The 19,456-nt window shown below is 41.0% G+C and overlaps 1 protein-coding gene across 12 annotated transcripts in view; it reads left to right on the top strand.

Moving 5' to 3' along the window:
• Positions 1-19,078, top strand: part of add1 (adducin 1) — an 87,647-nt gene extending 68,569 nt beyond the window's left edge. For 4 of the 12 annotated variants that reach the window (XM_033018354.1, XM_033018356.1, XM_033018355.1 and 1 more), the window contains 4 exons: positions 2,111-2,264; positions 5,037-5,471; positions 7,446-7,553; positions 16,563-19,078. In XM_033018354.1, coding sequence (XP_032874245.1) covers positions 2,111-2,264; positions 5,037-5,471; positions 7,446-7,553; positions 16,563-16,912 — 1,047 coding nt within the window. In that variant the 3' untranslated portion in view covers positions 16,913-19,078. Of the gene's footprint in view, positions 1-2,110; positions 2,265-5,036; positions 5,472-7,445; positions 7,554-8,793; positions 8,829-16,562 lie in introns of those variants that run through there. The other 8 variants (XM_033018364.1, XM_033018365.1, XM_033018366.1 and 5 more) reach the window with 4 other exon arrangements.
• The last annotated feature ends 378 nt before the right edge of the window (positions 19,079-19,456 follow it).

The following is a 19,456-nucleotide window of genomic DNA, read 5'->3' as shown; positions in this document are numbered from 1 at the left end:
CTGGATGAAAAGCATAGGTGACGTTTTGGGCCTGGACCCCGGTTGCATCTGTAGTTCTTGTTTCTACAATTATCTTAACTAGTCAGCCTCCACCACTCTCTCTCGGGAATTCTCGCCCTCCTCAGTACAACCAAGGGACACATTTTCCTCTGTTTTCCAAATCACATTAAAACTCTGAGCATTATCTGAATCCGTAAAGCAATACTAGAGCCAAATATTGATTACTTGACGCTGGAGCTTCCATAATGAGGAAGAGCTCAGGAGTCCAAAAATTGTGTTATATAAAACCATTTTGTTTTATCTTGCTTTTATTGTGTTGTATATCTGCGAAAATGGGAAACCCAATAGCTTCCGAACTTTATGGAAGTTTATGCAGCAATACTTGTCAGTCTTGAGCTTCCACACTGAAATATAACAAGAGCTCTTGAGTCCAGAAATGCTGTTTATGATTATGAATTGTCAGTGTTGAGCTTTCACATTGTTAAATTATTATTTTAAATGTTTTTGCATGCCTTCATGTTTTTCCCTTTGAGCAACATATATATTGTTTAGAACAAAAACCTCTTGATCTGTCATTGAAATAGATTTATTTCTCTAGCGAAACCACATCCTGCAAACACTGTGGTGGGTCCTAATGGCATTGGATATTTAGATGCTGCATTTTTTTATTTAAAAATTGCTTTTTCAGAAGACTATTCATGTTAATTGAGAATGATGATAAAATCCAATCTGGAAATTGCATTGTTGGCCAATTTACTTCATCTACGTTATCAACCTATCCGGTTTATTGAAGGGTTGATGTACCTTGGTAATCCTGGATCGACATATCACCAAAAGTTCAATGGTGTGAAGTTTAGTGCTCTTTGACATTGAAATCTAGTGGTAACAAGTAACTGCAGATGCTGGTTTATAAAAATACAAACAAAGTGCTGGAGTAACTCAGCGGTTTAGGTATCTCTGCAGAACATGGACAGGTGACATTACGGGGTGGGGGCATTCTTCACACTGATTGTAGGGTGGAGGAAGAAAGCTGGAAGAGAGGAGGGGCAGGACGAAGCCTGGAAGGTAATGGATTGATACAAGAGTGCGTTTTGATCGGCAGATTGTTGGACAAAGACCAGAGATGGAAAGACAGAGGGTGTGAGACAAAAGGATTGAAGAGTTACAAATTGTGAAGCTAGAGGAAGGAATGCAGGAGGAGGGGGATAAATTGGTGCAAGTCCAGGTGCGACATGGGCGGTAGGGGAGGGTTTTGTAGCAGATACCTAAAATTGGAGAATTCAATGTTCATAACGTTGGGTTATAAGATACCTAAGGGAAATATGAGGTGTTGTTCCTCTAGTTTGCCTGTGGCTTCACTCTGGCACACAAACATTCCAAGTCTGTCCAACCTCACTTTGTGCCTATTGCCCACTTATCTAGGCATCTGTATTCTCATGTGTCTCTGGATGAGAATTATTTCCCTGCTTGTAAAGAATGAATGTGCACAGAGCTGTACCTGTAATTTCCCAATTGTGAATTAAATATTACTTTTATGAAAAATTGCCAAGTTGAGGGGGGGGGGGGGATAACAAAAATGTGGGCTAAGATCAGTGGGTGGAGAGTTACAGTGGGAACTAATGGAAGTACGGTTGCATAATGAACGAGCAGTGTTACTGGAGGTTTGAGTGGTCTAGCAGTTATTTTAACTAGTTCAACTTTAGTGGGGATTAAGGTAGTTGGGATAACAGTGTGCATAAAATCACTTCTTGCTGATGTAGCAAAAGGAAAGGGGATCGGGAATTATCCCATCTTAGTTAATATGCCACAGCTGTGGATATGCCTGGAGCCTCGAAGGTACACGAGGCAGTAATTCTACCGCCACGGGTAAAGTGGAGGCAGACGTGAAGTGACCTCTGGGCCACATTGTACCATCTGGTTCCACTTTAGGATTCAGCCTTTATGCATGAGGTAACATATTGTAAAATTTTCTCTCCAGGCTACGAAATTTATCTCGCTCAGTCTCACACGTGATCAACATTTATTATTTGAGTGTCATCTGAGTAGCTGCTTTAAGTTGGGGTCTGTAAATCACCGAGACGTTTGATGGCAGTTTGTTTTGCTTATTCAGGGAGAGTTGGTGACAGCATCAAAGGCGATTATTGAAAAGGAATACCAGCCACGAGTAATTGTGAGCACGGCACCAAATCCCTTTAACAAGTTGACGGACCGTGAACTTGATGAGTATCGCAAAGAAGTTGAACGCAAGCAGAAGGGACCTGAAGGCAAGTTTCTGTGCAGTGATTTATTAAGGGAGTTTTTCATGAATTCCTTTTTTTTTAAAACAAACCATCAAACTTGATTAATCCATTGTCATTCTATTCATCATTAAAACTGAATCATGAATCATTTTTGGATTGAGAAATTAACTAAACAGTCTAAACCTTTCATTATCTGATGAAACAGTTAAAGACGGTACATATGCACTTCATCCAGTTAAAGCAAATATTTATTTTCAGTCCTGTTGCATCAAATGCACAACAATTCATTCTGGATAGGATAAAACTCTGTTTTGAATAGATGTGTGTTTTTTATGGTCTCCTCTTGACATGCTCTTACACTGTTTGCTTCCTGTTTTTGAAGACAACGGCTATATTTTTTCTTGCATCTCAACATGTAAGGATAGGTTTAAAGGGATATGAATAGGCAAATAGGTCTAGCTCGTGAAGACTTCTTGGTCGCTATGGATGAGTTGGGCCAAAAGGCCTGTTTCCTTATTGTATTAGTGATTCTTTCGAGGTAAAGGGGGGTGGTAACGGATGGGGCAAGGTAAGACAACAAAAGATTATGCAGCAGAATGCTATTTAGTTACAGTAGTAACTATGCTAGCATTTGAGCAAATGGTTATGCAGCTTTGATCTGAAATTCTTGAAGTGTGTTATGGGAGAAAAGTTAACGAATTGAATTGGAAAAATAATGTTTTATCCCTTGAGCCTAAACACGATAAAACAGAAATAAAATTAGTGTTTCAGGTCAGTGGCGTCTCTGTCTGTGTGTCCCGCCTGTCTGGCACCCTCTCTACCGGTGTTATCATACTTGTATATTTACATCATTTTATTTATTAATAGTAGGAGTTGGTCTCGTACTACGTGAGAGCAAGAATTTTCTTAATGAAGAGTGGCAAAGTCAGTTGCATGGTCCTTCCCTTCTGTCAGTTTGTTGGGAGGAGAGGGTGCCGTTAAACAGATGAGCACATCTTCCTAATCTGTAGGGAGCTCGACATCTGGTCAAAGAGACCACAGTCTTTCAGTCAGCAGGGTCGGGGAAGATAGACAGCCCTTGCTGTTTTGATTAATCTCTGAGCTCGCTTGTGGAGACTTTGGGACCTTCACCACACCCTTTCTTGGCAGGGTGGGATAAATAAGGCTGAGATGTCCAAACAACATTCTGGAAAAAGAACATAATAGTTCTGGTTGCAGCTGATCACGAACAGAACTTTGGAAACTTCACATCTATTAGAGATTTTAGTATTAAACCATCTGGTGTCTGAGCAATGAAACCACCTAACTAGATGATACTGCCATACTGTGTCTGCACCTTAATTCTCCTCCCAATTCAACTGAGGGATTACATGGAGATTATAATGTGCCTTTCATTTTCTATATTTTATAGTAGGTATTATAAATAGCAAGTGTGGTATTCCAATCAAAGTATTGTAATAAATCTGAAAAACACGCTGGTAATGAATTGGCTAATGCAGGTTTCCCTTTCGTGTAGGTAAGTGGCAAAAAAATAAAACTGGTTAATGGGCATAGAACACAAAGTGCTGGGGTCATCTCTGGAGGACATGGATTTGGTAACATTTAGGGACAGGACCTTTCTTCACACTTTTGTAGAGGGGTGAAAGGTGGGGATGGGACAAAGCCTGGCAAGTGATGGGTGAATAAATGAGGGGATTTTGATTGGCAGATGAGTGGGCAAAGGCTAGAAATGAAAAAGGTGTCAGATAAGGCAAAGAGTGAAATGTAAAGCTAGAAGAAAGGGTTTAGGTTTATTGTCATGTATACTGAGTGAAAACCCTTGTTTTGCATATTATCCGATCCGATAATACTTTTTATGAATACAATCACATCAGACTCAAGGACAATGGATAGAGCAAAGGAGAAGATACCTAGTGCAGAATATAGTTCTCAGCGTTTTATTGCAACGGATTTGACGCAGATCGGGGCGGCATGGTGGTGTAGCGATAGAGTTGGTACCTTACAGCATCAGATACCCGGATTCGATCCTGTCTACGGGTGCTGCCTGTACGGAGTTTGTACGTTCTCCACATGACCATGTGGGTTTTCCCCGGATCCTCTGGTTTCCTCCCACACTCAAGGTGTACAGGTTTGTAGATTAATTTGGCTTTGGTAAAAATTGTAAATTGTCCCTAGTCTGTAGGATAGTGCTAGTGTACGGGGATCGCTGGTCGGCGTGGACTCAGGCCAAAGTGGCCTGTATCCAAACAGTATCCCTAAACTAAACTAAGAGATTCATAGACAAAGCCAATGTCCACAATCAGACAGTACCTGAACCTATGGAGGGGATAATTCAGAGGCTTGATAACAGAAGGGAAGGAGCTGTCCTGAGATTGGTTGTGCAAGCTCTTGAGCTTCTGTAACTTTTGCCTGACAGGAGCAGGGTGAAAAATAAGGTGGAAGGTGACGGAGAAAGGTGGCGGGATTATGGGAGTTAATGGGCAAAGGTCGCCTGGGAGACAAGTGGACCTGATGAAATAACTCTGCTGAGAACCAACATGAGCCCATTGGGCCACATAGCTTCCTGTGTTGTGATAAATAAAATGTTAATTTTAAAATTCTCTATCTCTGATGTATCTGACGAACTAACCTTTTGGTTTTCTGAAATAAAAATTGAGAGATGTTAAGCACTGACTTGGACACTAGTAAATTAGATTTTGAGTGGCATCGATTATATTTTCAAGAGCCATGTACGCTAGAGAAACAATAGTGCAGTTCATCAATGGAAAAGCTTTATTTGTGCATTGTCTCATCCAGCTAAGAATGCTACAGCTCACATTGACGCGATCTCGAAAGATGGGTCCATTTGCGTGCATACTGACAACAGGCCAGACAGTATGGCGAGCACACCACAAAGGCATCCTCTGCAGCAACTAGCTGTCGTTGAAGGCGATCCAAGCCAAAATCATTCTTCCATGTATGAATCTGTAGATGATCAAGACAAAGCAACTGAGATGCAATCGCACAGCAGCCAAGAATGTTCCATAGAAGTCAAGAGTCCATGCAGTTATGAAGATGTCTCTGAACTGAAACCATCCTTCGGCATAGGCCAGGACTCCAAACAATTCAGCCCAGAACACGTGGATATGAAAGGATCTCTACACAGCCAGCTTCACAGTGCTGTCGTCAAGGCACTTGTCACTTCTGGTGACTGTATTTCTCCATCTGACCCCTTGCTTATTGGTCAGCAGGGTAAGGCCCAGAATACTTGAATGAAGAATCGTGACTATCCAATCAAATACTTTGGATATTTGATTTGTCTTCATCCCTTGATGTGCTGAATCTTCACTATCACTGACCTATATCTCCATATTTTTGTTTGATTAATCTACCTTTCTGGTTGCCCAGTGGTGATTTGATCTCCGTGGATCTGGGTTTCTTCTTGCTCTTGGTGGCTACACAACTGAAATCTTATCTCTCAATCTGAGTGACTATCCATGAGCACCTCTGGTTTCCTCAGACATGAAGTGTTTCCACCTTCTACCCTTTGCATGCAGTAGATTTTAGATACAAAATATAATGGTGATATTAATCTTCATCGTGCTGGGATTGCTATGCTTTACAGGTAAAGTTTATAGCAAGGTTGCAGAAATCTGGCCATCTGATTTCAACAGTGAATTTTGCTGATCTGTTCTGTGCATTCTATGTTGACTAGTTTACTTGGTAAATGTTTCAGAAAGAACACAAATGCTCTTGGGTAATCTCTCCTCTGGCTTGTTAGAGTAGGAAGTTTCATGTTTCACATTCTCAAAGGAATGTTCCGTTGCATAGAATTTTTAAAAATAGGGCGGTCACGGTGGAGCAGCAGTAGAGTTGCTGCCTTACAGCGAATGCAGCGCTGGAGACCCGGGTTCGATCCCGACTACGGGTACTGTCTGTATGGAGTTTGTACGTTCTCCCCGTGACCTGCGTGGGCTTTCTCCGAGATCTTCCGTTTCCTCCCACACTCCAAAGACGTACAGGTTTGTAGGTTAATTGGCTTGGTAAATGTAAAAATTGTCCCTAGTGGGTGTAGGATAGTGTTAATGTGCGGGGATCCAGATCACTACAACTATGGGAACGCACTGTCTAGTTTAGAGATACAGCGTGGAAACAAGCATTTTGGCCCACCGAGTCTACACTGACCATTGATCACCCGTTCACACTGGTTCTATGTTATCCCACTCTCACACCAACTCCCTGCACACTAGGCAATTTACAGAGACCAATTAGTCTTCAAACCTGCACGTCTTTGGGATATGGAAGGAAACCGCAGTAGCTGGATGATACCCACACAGTCACAGGGAGATCATGCAAACTCCACACAGACAGCACCCAAGGTTAGCATTGAACCTAAATCTCTGGGTCTGTGAGGCAGCAGCTTGAACAGCTCTAACGCTTGCCTCTGTTTTGAGGGAAGGGGGTGAATAGTACTTTTTAAAACTTCTCTTGGGTCTAGCTATTTACTTGGCTAATTGGGGGAATCACTGTGCCATTGAATAGTTTGAAGATACAGCATGGAAACAGGCCCTTCGGCCCACCAAGTCCACGCTGACCAACGCTCACCCATACATTAGTTCTATGTTAGAACGGTTTATGATCCTACACTCTTGGGGCAATTTTAAAGAGACCAATTAATCTACAAACCCGCATGTCGTTGGGATGTGGGTAGAAACAGCAGCACCCGGAGGAAACCTATATAGTCACAGAGAGAATTGTGCAAACTGCGCAGACAGTACCTGAGGTCGGAATCGAACCTGGGTCTTTGGCGGTGCGAGGCAGCACTCTACCAACTACATCACTGTCCTGCCCCCTTCACTAACACTTGCCTCTGATTTGAGGGAACAGGGTGATTAGTATCTTTTGAAATTTCTCTTGGGTCTAGCTAATTGGCTAAATGGGGGAATCACCATGCGACCGAATAAATGATTCATTCTCCGGGTAGCCTTTTGATAAAAAATACCCGAGCTACGGGGAGAATCTTGATCATATTTCAAGCCTGTGTATATCATGGTGGAAAACAGATTCTGCTGCAGCACAAGATTTAAATGAGAATTGAAAGGTGTCCACAATGATCAATACTGGCCCATAGCAGGTATCGTCACAAACATCCGGAGTGTTTTTTGTATGCTGTGACAGCACATCTTCAAATTGTACGCTTTTTAAACATTTGTTTCCTTTACTCAGATCCTCCTGAGCCCCAGTCAGAGGAGGTAAAAGTGAACGACCAGCAGAGTCCTGCAGACCACGCCCCTACCCGCACTCCCCCCAGCACACCCACCAAACTAGACGATGGTAAGATACATCAAGCAGTTCAGTGCACGCTGGTAAAGCACAATGGTTTGTCATCTCTAGGCGATTGAAGAAGTTACTTGAGTGTGTGTTGGTATAAAACCATTCAACAGGTGGTCTGCTCTGCCTTTAAAGTGAGCAACAACTATACAAGACAATGTGCATTTGATTGCTGAATCCATTTGGAGAATAGCAAATAATTGTCAAACTGGTTATCAAATTAATTGAGGAAATTCTAATAAACTGGCAGTAATAACTTCAGGATGACCAGTATGTGATCATTTTTTAATACAAATTCAAACTCTAGTCTAAATATATGAGCATCTAAAGTATGTAAATGGCACACCCTCTTGTTTGTTGCTGCTATTAGATTACACCCGTCAATCTCCAATTCACCAAAAGCAGTTAACACTGGCTGAAGTTAGGAGGGTGCGTTGGGTGGAAGAAGAGGTGACTAAATGGGATTAGGAACAGAATTTTAGTTCCAGAATTGATTGATTAAAGGTAATGTCAAAGGCTAGAAGAGTTAAAATAGTGGAAATGTAAAACTGAATGAATAATCTGCATCTTAATTGGAGTCAAAAATAAAAGAGAAGTACCTGTTTTGTGCCCTGCATTACAATAGCATTTGAACATCTCTTGCACTGTGAATGAGTTTTTAGATGTGATTACAGAATGGGTAACTTTGGGTCTGTAGTTCCCCGACCACTCTGCATGGAGAGCTATGTGGGTTTTCCCTCACTGCCTGGGCATTGTAGAGGCAACCTTTTGCAAAAAAGAGTAAAGATTTGGATAAGGATAAGAAGAAGAAAATCCACAGGTTATTAATTTGATGTAGAATTCATTGCAAAGAAAATCTTTTTATAACACCCAAAATGTATTAACATCTTTATTTTCAGATTTTAGAATAATTTCAGAATTTGAAGTAGAATAATCGGATTAGAATAATTATTTGCATTACTCAGGGCTCTGTAAGATGTATACAGTGTTGACAGCAGTTTGTTCTAGTGTTTGGAATGGTGTAATCTGATATGTATCTGTGTATCTTCTGTCACACCAAGATCGCTGTCATGTTGTAGTTTTTTTTTATTCACTGATCTCATCTGATTTCTCTGTCCTGTAAAAGTTGTACATTCCGTTACCTTTTTTTTGGTTTAACACAAATGGCTGTTATGAATGCATAGATTTTTCTACTTGTGCTTTTTTTCTTCCACCCGCCTTCCTGTGGCTGCATTACAAACAGGAGCTGGATGTGCTAAAGAGTACCTGTTACCATAGTAAGTATTGTGCGTTGATGTACAGCGCTGCTTCAGTTAACCCTGCAAGACCTACGTGCATGGCTTTCAGCTTTAACGTTCCTGTTTACACTTCCATTTCCTCCTGGTTAATAAGTTCTATGTAAGATGCAAACGCCTTCCTCAAAACTTTAGAAATCTCTTTTACTTCATGCCTTGGAAAGACCTTGAGAAACTCTCACAAGGACCAGTACATATGAGCTGCTTTTCTTCGAGAAGGGACTGCACATCATAATTTGTTGTTTAAACGTTATGTACCTGACAGGGAGCATATACCTCGGGAGAGTGTTAATATTGTTTCATTTTAATCATTAAACAATTCAGGGTTTGCTTATAAAAGATGAAAGAAAGAGACTTGAATTTGTCTTCCGCAACCTCAGGAAATTCCAAAGCCCTTTACATTAGTGAGGTATATTTTGAAGTGTAATCACTGTTGTAGGAAACATGACAGCCAGTTTGTGAAAGATCACAAAAGGGCAAGATGATGACCACCTCATTCATATTTGTGATGTTGATTGAGGGATAAACTCTCTGATTCTTGGCTCTATTCTATTTCAAAATATTCTCCTGGGAGATGTATCCACTTGAGAGAACAGGTATTTGATTTATTTGAATTTGGCCCCTTAGACTTTGACGATCCTTCAGTACTGCTGTGGAGTTTCAACCTAGATTTTTCAAATGGGAATGGAACCCTCAACTTCCGACTTAAAATCATGACCCACTTGGTCATAGTTGTCAACAGATATGATCAAACGTGTTCAGTAAGCCCAGAGTTAATGGAATACAATAATGATTGTTTTATTATTTTTGCCATTTCTTGCTAATTTTGTATTTGCTTTCCAAAAACAAATGTAGTAAGCAAATAGACTTGAATTGGTTCCAACTCCCGAAAATATATGCACCATAAATAAGTCTTTAGGAAATGGCCGCAAAGTTGTCTAACCCATTTAAGCTTTGAAATAACATGTCCATGTTCAGCATTATATGCTTAATGTTTTCAGATGACATTCCTTTTAACAAGAGACAAATCTTTGAAAATTAATTATTTATTAACCTCTAACATTGTGGAAAGAGGAAAATTATAAATGTTTATTCACTTGGCTTGTGTGAACTAAACTGCTCAACTGAGTACTTAGCCCTTTGTATGTGTGAGAGGTATTAGCTTAAGTATGGTGTACTTTGGAAATTTGCCTCTGCTCTATTCCAAAGTTATTGGCTCCCTACGTTTTTGTTAACTTTGCGCTTACCCTTTGATCAGGGCAATGCTTCAAGTGACTTTTTCTTGCAAGCAATTACAGACAATTATTTTGATGAACAGGGTTGTGTAGAACACACATTCCTTAAATGCTGAGGTTAGAATGCTCATTAACAACGATAAGGTGATTCGGGTAAAGATAGAGGAAGAGAGTTTTGGGGATAGGAAAAAAAGGGATAAACTTAGCCAGAACCATGTTATGCAATTCAGAACCACATCATGCAATTCTTCACACAAAATAAGTGTATGGATTAGTAAAAAAGTCCTTTTTATTTATAAATTGGAAATTGTAGCTAGTGAATTATGGACTGATTTATCTTCCACATATTTCTTCATAGAATTAAAGCAAGCAGCTTTTGAGATATATAGCATCGCACTACCAGATGATGGGTGAGATGCCCAAAAGATCTTCAAACAATATATTAAAGTTTTAGGAGATTGGATTGACGAAGTTACAAAAAAAAATCAGTGTATGGTTTATATCATTGTAATTTGACCAAATACAGTTTATTTGTGCGTGCTTGTTTTCTTGTGAAGACAGTTACATGTTATATCAACTATACATCCTTTTAAAAACAAGTGATTTTTCTTGCACGGGATTTGAACCTGCACCAGAGGTAATACTCATCAAGGAAGAATGTTCAATAAATTGTTGCATGTAAATCAAAAAACAACAGATGTTGCAAATCTATAATTAAAACCAGAATTTGCAATGTCTGCTTTTCTGGTGTAGGACCCTTCCTTAGAACATGAAAAGTGATCAAAGTTAATTTTACATCACAGAGATAGTGGGGGAGTGGGAGGGGGGAATTCAAATATACGTAGATGCTGAGAATCTAAAGGAAAAATAGAAAATTCTGGAAATACAGGAGGTCAGGCTGCATGTGTGGGAAGAGAGAGTGTAAGGTTGAAGATCCTACATCAGAACTAGGAAGGAGAATGGGATTGAGAGGGAAAGATAGGTCAGCCATGATTGAATACTGGAGTAGGCTCGATGGGCAGAATGGACAAATTCTGCTTCTATGACATGAGCCTCACCTGGAAAACTGTTAGTGCCTTGTGAAGTAGGGTGGATGGTGAGAATGTTAGAGTGGGTTCGGGGGTCACAGAGGGAACAGAACCTATGAAATGCAAAAAAGATAAGAGAGGGGAAGATTTGTCTGGTGGTAGAATCTCTGAAGTTGGCAGAAATTGCAGAGAATAATCTGTTGAATGTGGAAACTGATGGGATCTAGGTGAGATCTAGGAGAACTCTATCCTTGTTCAGGATAAGAGTGTGTGAGAGCATAGATGTAGGAAAATGATGAGTTGCAGTCAAGGGCTTGGTTAACAATGGTAACCACGGTTCTGGAACAAGGAAGGCATTTCAGACGCATGTCCACAGAAAGTCGCATCATCAAAAGGTTTCATTGAGGGTCAATTAAAATCAACAGCTATAGTCTTCCACAGTGTTGTTGCATGGTACAGAATCAGAATGTCCCACATCCAGTGGCTTGCCTCAATGCCTGAAAGTATCAATGGAGTTCTGACATTTGATGAAGTATTTTACCTACTGACAGAAGAGATTGCCAGTTTCCAAAGAAATGTCATAAGCAGAGAAAGATGGTGCTGAAGTAACCCGGATCGGGCAACTTACTCTGGAGAACACGGATAGGCGACGTTTTGGGTCGGGTCTCTTCTTCAAACTGATTGTAGTAGCGTGGAGAAAGCTGGAAGAGAAGTGGTGTTGGGACAAACCCTGGCATGTGAGAGGTAGATGCATGTGAAGGGTTTGATTGGCATATGGTTGGACAAAGGCCAGAAATGAAAAGACAACAGATAGTATTTTTTTTTTGTATTGTATTTTAATGACCACACAGCCAGGCTGGTGGAATTTGTTTTCAGCACAGCTCGGTACAGGTTCCAACATTTCATCAAACATTAAACTTGTAACATAGATATACATACAAACAGACACATTTCATAATACATAAGGGCCATGCTTATTCGTATTTCCTCACCGTACAGAGTTTAAAAAGTTAATTGCAGTGGGAATGAAACTGTTTTTGAAGCGGTTTGTTTTGGAGGCAATTGACCTGTAACGCCTCCCAGAGGGCAGTAGCTGAAAGGCATAGTGTGCAGGGTGAGTGGGGTCAGAGATGATCTTGCGGGCTTTGTGAAGTGTCCGTTTGTGGTAAAGTGATTCAAGGGATGGTAGGGGTAAGCCTTAGTGAGATTAGGAGAGGAGGCAAAGAGCAGATAAAGGTGGAAGGGGTCAGAGGAAGAGAAGAAATGGGTATGCATCCTGGTGGGCTAAAGGGAAGGGGGGTTGGCAGTTTGCAGGATAGCTACCTAAAATTGGAGAATTCAATGTTCATACCCTTGGGTTGTGAAGTCGGATTGCCATAAATCAGGTCTTCAGTAACCCAGGAGCCTCTGTACGTAAGATTGTTAGATTCTCTGCCACAGAAGACAGTACAGGCCAATTCACTGGATGAATTTAAAAGAAAGTTAGATAGAGCTCCAGGGACTAGGGGAATCAAAGGATATGGGGAGAAGGCAGGAACGGGGTACTGATTGTGGATGATCAGCCATGATGCAATGAAGGGCCAAATGACCTCCTTCTGCACCTGTTTTCTATGTTTCTATGTTAGTTCACCCTATTGCGAGTGCCAGTGTGTGGTCACTGCTGAACCCCCGATGCCACAATATCTAAATGGACTGAAGAAGGGTCTCGACCCGAAATGTCACCCAGTCCTCCAGAAATGCTGCCTGTCCCGCTGTTACTCCAGCTTTTTGTGTCTATCTTTATATCTAAATGGACATTCTATTAGCTCACCGTTTATTTCCAACAAATGCATAGAAACTTAAAAGCAGTGATCATAAAGTGCAGTCGTGTAAGCAAAGAGCACTCTCTCTATTTGAACAGCACACAGTGGGGAGTTTCAAGTGGTCTTAAAACTGGTCAGCGTACGATTGGTTCCTCAACAAAAACCTGGAGTAACTCTGAGGATCAGGTAGCATTTCTGGAGATTATGGTTAAGGGACATTTTGGGGCAAGGCCATTCTGTAAAGTCAGATTCTTCAATCTGCGCATGAATGTAGATCTTAAACAAATCATTCAAATAGTCCTGGGCTGAAGTCATGGGCATCCAGATCTGTGGACAACACTACCGCATGATCTATGGACTGTCTTTGGTTGCATTCAATATTCTGGCCTTATTTAGTATGTATTGATTTAGAGATAGATTAGATAGTCAATGGTTTTCCAATGCAAAAAGGACATGGGTTTAAGGTAGGAGTAAGGAGTTTTAAGGTGACAGAATCATACAGTGTAGAAACGGACCCTTCGAGTCAACTTGCCCACAACAACCAACCAACCATCTACACTAGTCCCACCTGGCTGTGTTTAGCCCACATCCCTCTAAACCTTTCCATCTACCTATCTAAATGTTTCTTAAGCATTGTGATAGTACCTGCCTCAACTACCTCATCTGACAGCTTGTTCATATACCTACCACCCTTTGTGTAAAAAAAAGACAAAATTGCCCCTCAGGTTCCTATTAAATCTTTCCCCCCATCATCTTAAACCTCTGATTCTTGATTCCCCTACTCTGGGTAAAAGAGACTGCATTTAACCTATCTATTCCTCTCAATATCTTGTAAGTTCACTCTTCATCCTCCTGCACTCCAAGGAATAAAGTCCTAGCTTGCTCAACCTCTCCCTAAAGCTCAGGTCCTGGAAACTGTTCAAGTTGTATTAAAACAGAGTCGGTCAACTTGAAATACAAGACCTTTGCCACCGATGGCTTGAAGCAGCGTCGACGGCACGTGAGTAGCACATAATCCCGCGTGTTAAATGTACTGCGGATGAAAGGCACGGGAGAGTTATGCCTACCTAAGAGATCGATCTCTTAGGTAGGCATAACTCTCCCGTGCCTTTCATCCGCAGTACATTTAACACGCGTTACCTAAGAGATCGATCTCTTAGGTAAGCATAATTCTCCCATTCCTTTACTATTTATATTTAATAATTACCATTTTATAATTTTATTCAGAGTAGGCACTGCCTACCTTGCCAACCCTGATGGCACGTGCCTGATGCACAGAGGGAACACATTAGGGTGCTATCATCTCTGGACTCCAGGACTAACTAACAGGCTGATGATTAAGGTGTCATTATATGCCAGCTGAATGATATATAGAAAACCCGGACTGGATTACGGACCGGATGTACATCATTGAACACAGACGCGATCAAATCAGCTAATTTGATTGATCTACAGAAACATCCTTGTAAATCTTTGCACCCTTTCCAGCATAACAATACCGTTCCTCTAACAGGAAGACCAAAGTTGAACACAATACTGTAAATATGGCCTCGCCAATGTCTTGTAGCTGAGGAGAGAGATTTTTACTCAGTGGTTGATATCTGGAATGTGCTACCAGAGGAGATGGTGGGATCACATACAAAATGATGTTAGTATAGAAGGGCAAGAAGATCAGTAGGGATGTGGTGGGACATAGGGCCCATTTCTCTGCTGTGCAACTCTGTAATTGAACAGCTTGGTCACAGTGACAGCCATATTTGGAGTGAGAACTGCAGTCAAGACGTTGTTAGAGCATTGGTCGCATCCGGTGTCGCTAGCTGTTCAAGAGAGCCACGAATCGAATTGGCTGCACGGTGATCGAACAAACCTTGGAATGAAACAGATGTGGATTTATTCTTAACTTCTGGCTGAAGATGGTTATAACATCACAGGTGTGTTTGTTTGTGTGGGTGTGTGTGTGTGTGTGCGCAACTGGCTGCAGCAGAACTACAATCTTGATCTGACCTAGAAACAAAGACCTGCAGACGGTAGTTGACAAAAATGCTGGAGTAACTCAGCAGGTCAGGCAGCATCTCTGAAGAACAAAGCTGGAAAAGAAGTGTGGCTGGGACAAAGCATGGCACTAGGACCAACCCGAAACGTCACCAATCCATGGTCTCCAGAGATGCTGCCTGACCCGCTGAGTTATAATAGGACTTGATCTGATCTGCTTGCTATGGAATCATTCTGCTCTGCAAAGGGCATCGTGGTTCTGCCACTTGCTGTACTCGTAATCCTAATTTCACCAGGTTGACACAACACAAGTTTACAATTTGGAGAAAAAAAAATTAAAAGCGTACAAGTTTACAAATGAAACAAAATAGTGCAACTGGCAGTAATTTGCAGCAGAATGCGGAAAGCACTCAAATTGGTCATCATGGAAAAATAAGTTAGCAACTCTTTTTTTGACTCTTTGTCAGTTCTGTTCATCGCCATAACTAAAGTCTTTAGATTATGCTTTTCCTCTTGGTCAACTCTGGATTATAGAATCATTGAAAAGGTGAGTAACCCGGACAGGTGTATTGAAGTGATGGTGTCATGGCTGTTGAATCTTGCAGATCTCCGAACACTAATGTTACCCTCTCCTCCTGTCTGGATGTGGAAACTGAGTATTTTTCCACAGAAAGGAAAGGCCGATATTTTTGCGCCACTGATGTGAACATATAAAACGTGCAGATTTTGGACCAATGTAAAAAATCTTTACACAGAACTCTTTATTTGCAACACAGCCCATAGTAGAGTAACATTGAACATTTATCTGATGCATGCAATCTGGTAAATTTTGACCTGTGAGGGGTCATAATGAGGCAAGATATGCCACCAATCCAATGGAGACTTTGGGACCGAACCAAAAATTAGTTATGTTTGCAATAGTGACAAAGGAAGAAAGGCAGATGGGAAGGTTTGGTGAAAAATATTCCTGAGCTCGGTGTAGACAGATGAAAAGATGGTTATCATTGGTGTCATGATATGGACATGGGTTGTGGGGAGAAGTGACCATGGGCTGTCTTAAACTCAAAAGTGAGAAGTTTGAATTTGAGCAGCTGCTGGACTGGGAGGCAGTGCAGATCTATGAGCATGGAGCCGTGGGTGAATATAACTTGATGTGTCAATATTTTCAGAGTTTTGACTGATATGAGAAACTGGCTGGAGAAGTATTGGAGTAAATGCAGAAAGTTTTGAACCTAAAAGTTGTGGAGAATAGCTGTTATGAAACATGACTATTCAATATCTTATACATTGACAAATTGCAAAAGAACAGATTTATATTTTGATTGTTACATATTCGGAAGTACAGTGTAAATCTTTGTTTTGCATGCTATCCAATCAAATCAGATAATACTCTACAGAAATACAATCAAGCTAAACTCAAGTACAATAGGTAGAGTGAATGAAAAGATACAAAGTGGAAAATATAGTTCTCAACGTTATAGTGTAACAGTTCCAATGTCCTAATGAGATAGCAAAGACTTGGACTGTTCAGAAGCCTGGGAACAGGGGAAGAAACCGTTCTTGAGTGTGGGTAGTGGAGCTTTGCATGAGTGAAGGGATTCTGTTACCAGAACACAATTTGTACATTCTCTTATTTTGTCCTCTTCTATAAATTCTTCAGAATCGCAAGTGGAGCAGACATGCAAGGACGACAGTGCTGCAACTTTCCAACAGTCCCTGCCTGAACTTGCCCCCGATGAGCCCTCGGAGCCACTGACCATCCAGACCCCTGGCAGAGAGGAGTCTGACAGCCCAAGCAAAGACCTGAGCAAGAAGCTCGAAGAGCTGACGACAGCTGAGCGGCAAGAGGTGCCCTCTTCCCCACCTCCTGAGCAGGTGCCATCTTCGCCGGTTGAGGAGGCGACTGATGCAGCCAGCGACGAGTCTCCCAGCAAGTCACCTTCCAAGAAGAAGAAAAAGTTCCGCACCCCTTCCTTCCTGAAGAAGAACAAGAAGAAAAGCGAATCCTAAAACAAAAAGCTCTTGTTTTTTTTTAGCAGGAAAGGCAGAGTGCCTTCAATCCTAATTCATTTCTAGATTGTTCCAGGTTGTATCGTATAGTGTTATATCTTAATAAAAACATCCATGTAACGGAATGCAAAGAAATGTCTAGTATAGCTCAAGCGATATTGAAAGTAACAGAACAATTTTGACACAAAACAGAGGTGCTAATCCTTTCAGTGCAGTAGATGCTACCCACCAAATGTTTAATCAAGCATGGTTTGCCACTTTGGAATAGTTAGAATACTGAAACCAGAGCCAGAGGAAGCCTTTGTAATGAGATTATGTTTTAACAATGATTTAATTGCTTTGTTGTAATATGCAGATGTTAGAGTAGAGGCCTACATTTTAACACGTGTACAAGAGACATTCAGCGCATGACTGTTGACAACCAGCCGATCGTGATGCTGCACACCTTTTTTAGCCAGCGATGTTTCAAGGAAGATTATTACGTGGTATGTTGATTGGCAAGGATCACGAGTTGCTTACATTTTAAAATGAGAAATGGTCTAAGTATTGCTGAATCATGAATGTTGTTCTTTTCATTGTAAGGCAGGCTTCCCTTCTATTTCTCCAAACGCAAACTCTCAAGGAAACTTATTGCTGTAGCCTCCTTGCAAGTAAGCAGGTTCTATCGTGGACAACACAGCAAGTTTCCCACTACTGCTGCTGCTGCTGCGTGTCCCTCATCTACTAGGACAAGCGCATTGGATTCTGATGACGCGTTTCCCCACTTCTTGTCACCACTGTTCTGTTTGTGAGATACTGTTGAATTACAGATATGGAAAAATAGTGCTATAATACTGGAATCTGATGCAAAACAAATTGCTTGGATTTATATAGTGCTTTATCCCATATAAGAGCCCTATGTGGCTGATTACTTTGAAGTTCAGTACTTGTTCGTATAGGCAGCTGTTGCATTTAACGGATCTGTACACGTAGAAATTATGTGAAATGGCCAACGTTTTGTCCTCCTCTGATCATGCATAGAACAGTATTGTAGAACAACATAAATTCAGCAACCAAAGGGTTACTGCTGAGAGTCGTTTGAAATCAAATGAAGGAATTGGATAGAAATGTGCTAGGACTTTTTTTTTTACTCTGAGCCAGGGCCCTTCACCATTATAATGGAGGAACATGGACTGCAAATCCTGCAGTTCAGACAGCCCACTTAAGGTCCCCATTCTAGCTGGGCAATGGGGACCTTGGAATGTGTCACTCAAGTGCCACATAACCTATCCCGTCACCAGCATTCTTTGCTAAATGAACAATGTTGCATCCCCGTCCACAGTGATTCGATCAGGAAGTGGAGCCATTTCTGAGAACACCACTCTCTCCCATATGCTTGGTATGTTACGGTACCCCATGATGATCAAAGCCCAGAATAAACACTTCTCTTGCTACCCCCTTAACTTAGATTCTGATTAACCCAGTGACTTGTGTAAACAGAGGCACTCCGTGTTGTTTTTAAAATGGCATTGATGGAATTTTGCAGCGTCTACTTGCGAGATATCGGTTTATATAAATAACACCGCCCCAAAATTGTGCTCTACTCGCTTAGTTTCAGGCAGCACTGCTTGCAGTCTCAGGTTGAAGTTCATTCAGTCCCACGGGAGATCTAGGTTTGGGTATCGTGTTACCTTTGTAGCATGCTGGAAACGTAACAAGACCATCAATATGTTGGTGTCGAGCTGCTGCATTCCCCTTTCAGAGTAAGTCTGCTGGTGGGTTGAGGTAGGGGCCATAGTGCGAATGGCAGCAAACTAAAGCGATATAATTTGCAGATATGGTGTGTAATGAGGACTGCATGGCATCACTGGCTTTCCGCTTGTATTTTACCCTTGTATAACTTCTGTACTCTAAGCAATTTTGTTTTCTGTCTATTGGTTACAACTGTCAGACTTCAATGATAACAATGCCACCTATTCATGTTTTGATTCTCATTCTAGTTAATCATTCACATATACAGAACATTTCTAAACTTTGATTTTTATTCTACATCTTCAATTCTGTCTAGGACTACATGAAGTAAAAACAATTTATTACTTATGAAAATAATTGTATCTAATTGTTTTTTTTAAGTTTCATTGTAACATTTTTGGAGTTACCTAAATAAAATCCTTTCTTTAAACCCCACACCAGAGTAATGTTTAGTTTATGCAAGGAAGTAGCTATTCTCATTACTGACTTTCTTCTCCTGGATCATACACTAACACCATTAAGTTCAAGTGTTCAAGTGAGTTTATTGTCATGTGTCCCTGATAGGACAATGAAATTCTTGCTTTGCTTCAGCACACAGAACATAGTAGGCATTTACTACTATGTATCAGCAATCTATTGCCACACTTGCACTGAAATGCCATGAGCTAAGGAGGAAATAACTCTAGATTTAACATTATGCTTTATTAGAGTGACACTAAAATTAATAGAACCTGGAAACTTCAGAAAGGGGAAATTGGGAGACCATGTATCAATTTTCAATGGTTCTTTGTTATCACATGCACTGATATACAG

Source organism: Amblyraja radiata, chromosome 3 (genome assembly GCF_010909765.2).
Source record: "Amblyraja radiata isolate CabotCenter1 chromosome 3, sAmbRad1.1.pri, whole genome shotgun sequence".
Classification (NCBI taxonomy): domain Eukaryota; kingdom Metazoa; phylum Chordata; class Chondrichthyes; order Rajiformes; family Rajidae; genus Amblyraja; species Amblyraja radiata.
Note: the sequence above shows the minus strand (reverse complement) of the source record. Positions and strands in the feature narration are given on the sequence as shown.